Below are 2,138 nucleotides of genomic sequence, written 5' to 3'. Positions count from 1 at the left end.
TTCCCAGAGTTAGCAGTCTTTACATTCTGTCTCCCTTTCTGATATTTCCCACACATTTCTTCTCCCTTCCCTTATATTCCCTTTCACTATTATTTATATTCCCCAAATGAATGAGAACCCATGTTGTGTTTCATTCTCGTGGTTGTGTTTCTTTTGGTCACTTTGCAGGCAGTGGTGACTGCCCCAATGTCTCCCATTCACCATCAACATGGATGTGACTCTCCAACTACCTTTCAAAACCCTGAGCACCTAGTCTGTGTGGATCTTTTTTCATTGTATAAAATTACAAGGAACTATTGGATCTGTCTAGGGACTGGGCAAGCACACTGGTAATCTGGGCGAGAAACCCGTTTTGTGGGTTCACATAGTCTCCGCAGGTCCACGAGGATCCTGTCAGGGATGCCAGCATTCCTGCGTTGGGTTCCTGGAGGCAGACTCTGAGATGGAGAAGAACATGTATAGGAAATCTGGAAGGACTTGGAGAGGTCAGTCTGGGCAAAAGGAGAGATACCACACTGAGCCATCATATGAAGCCTCCTTCCTGCAGGGAGCTCTAAAGCTGGGACCTTCCTGGACTTCTGTCCCTGAGGCAGGGCGTTGGGATCTTGGACTCAGGCCATATTTCAAGTGAATGTCTCTAGGAGTGGAACCTGGAGAGATGGATTTGAGAACTACAGCACTTGGCTGTCAGGAGCAGCCCTGTGAGCTGTCAGGGGCCCTGCAGGGGTGAGTGGGTGAGTGATGTCAGAAAAGGGGATGGAGGTGACCCACAGTGTCTACTGCACTTGTCTGCTCCACTCAGAATCCCAGCTGCTCTGTATGTTGGTAAATTGAACACCAATAAAAATTATTTTATTAAAAAAAAAAAAAAAGAATCCCAGCTGCTGGGGACCTTGGTTTCAGGAGCTCAGCTGAACTGGGAATTTCTGGGTTCAAATCCAGGTCAGTTGGGTAAAAATGTAGCCCAGTGACCCCAATACTCTCTCTCTGTCTTTCCTTCCACCCAGGACCTCTTTCCCTGTATCATGCCCTGGACAAAGGAGCAAGCCTAGTCCTGTCAGCCCTCCATGCAGCGCTGACCCTCCTTGTGCAGAGCCTGCCTGGAGGGCTCAGGATCACACATGTGGGAGACTGGGTCAGACCCGCTCCTGCTCTGTGCACAGCCCCCTAGGGCTGGAGGGGAGGGTGACACAGATGGGAGAAGGGGTTTGTGTCTCACTTCCCCATCTGCCTGTGTCACTGTGAGCCTTAGTACTGCTGTCCCACACCTGGCAGTAATAGTCAGCCTCATCCTCGGCCTGGGCCCTGCTGATGGTCAGGGTGGCCGTGTCCCCCGAGTTGGAGCCAGAGAATCGCTCAGGGATCCCTGAGGGCCGGTTGCTATCACGATAGATAATCGTCACAGGGGCTTGACCCGACTTCTGCTGCTGCCAGGAAACATATGTGCTTGCAATGTTGTCTCCCCCACAGGTGATGCTGGCCGTCTGTCCCAGGTTCACTGACACTGAGGGTGGCTGGGTCACCACGTAGGAGGCCGCAAAACCTGCAAGAGAGAAAATGAGAGGTGGGCTTTCAAACTGAAGTCTCATCTTAGGAAGCCCCCACCTGCCTGATCTGGATTGGGGTTTAGGGCTGCTCTTGGCACAGGGCTCCCCCTCCCATCAGTCTCAGCCCCTGGGGTCCCTTGGACCTGGCTAGTGGATGGAGCCAGTGAGCACAGTGGGGGGATTTCACCCTCCAGCCCCTTATCTTCCAGCAGGGCCACGAGCATCCTGCCCGCCACAGGCAGTAGCTGCTGAGCTCAGTGTCAGGACCAGGCTTGTTACAGTTCTGGGGATCTGGGTGGTGTGAGCCTGGGCTCAGCACCTGCACAGTGAGCCAGGAATCCGAGGAGGAGAGGGGTCCAGGCCATGGTGGAGGTGCCCTGATTTGCTCCGAGGCCCTAGGCTGGGGCCTTCCCAGGCCTCTCTTATCCCCTTACTGGAGGCACCTGCAGGTTATGCAAATCATCTGGGCTCAAAGGCTACTGCTGAGGAGCTTTGTTTTCAGAGAAGGCTCAGCCTCAGGGACACAGAGAAGTAAGGGATTCCCCCTGCAGAATTACCATCAGCCCAGCGGATCAGGCTTCACCTGCTCCT

At 53.6% G+C, this 2,138-nt stretch overlaps 1 gene segment (V, D, J or C); it reads right to left on the bottom strand.

The window, feature by feature from the left end:
• Positions 1 to 1,136: 1,136 nt before the first annotated feature.
• On the bottom strand, positions 1,137 to 1,912 carry LOC140619030 (immunoglobulin lambda variable 3-9-like). The segment is given in 2 exon segments: positions 1,137 to 1,543; positions 1,867 to 1,912. Coding segments are annotated over 2 exon segments (453 nt in total).
• Positions 1,913 to 2,138: the final 226 nt, after the last annotated feature.

Source organism: Canis lupus, chromosome 27 (assembly GCF_048164855.1).
Source record: "Canis lupus baileyi chromosome 27, mCanLup2.hap1, whole genome shotgun sequence".
Classification (NCBI taxonomy): domain Eukaryota; kingdom Metazoa; phylum Chordata; class Mammalia; order Carnivora; family Canidae; genus Canis; species Canis lupus.
The sequence above is the reverse complement of the archived record's forward strand: the minus strand, read 5'-3'. Positions and strand labels throughout refer to the sequence as shown.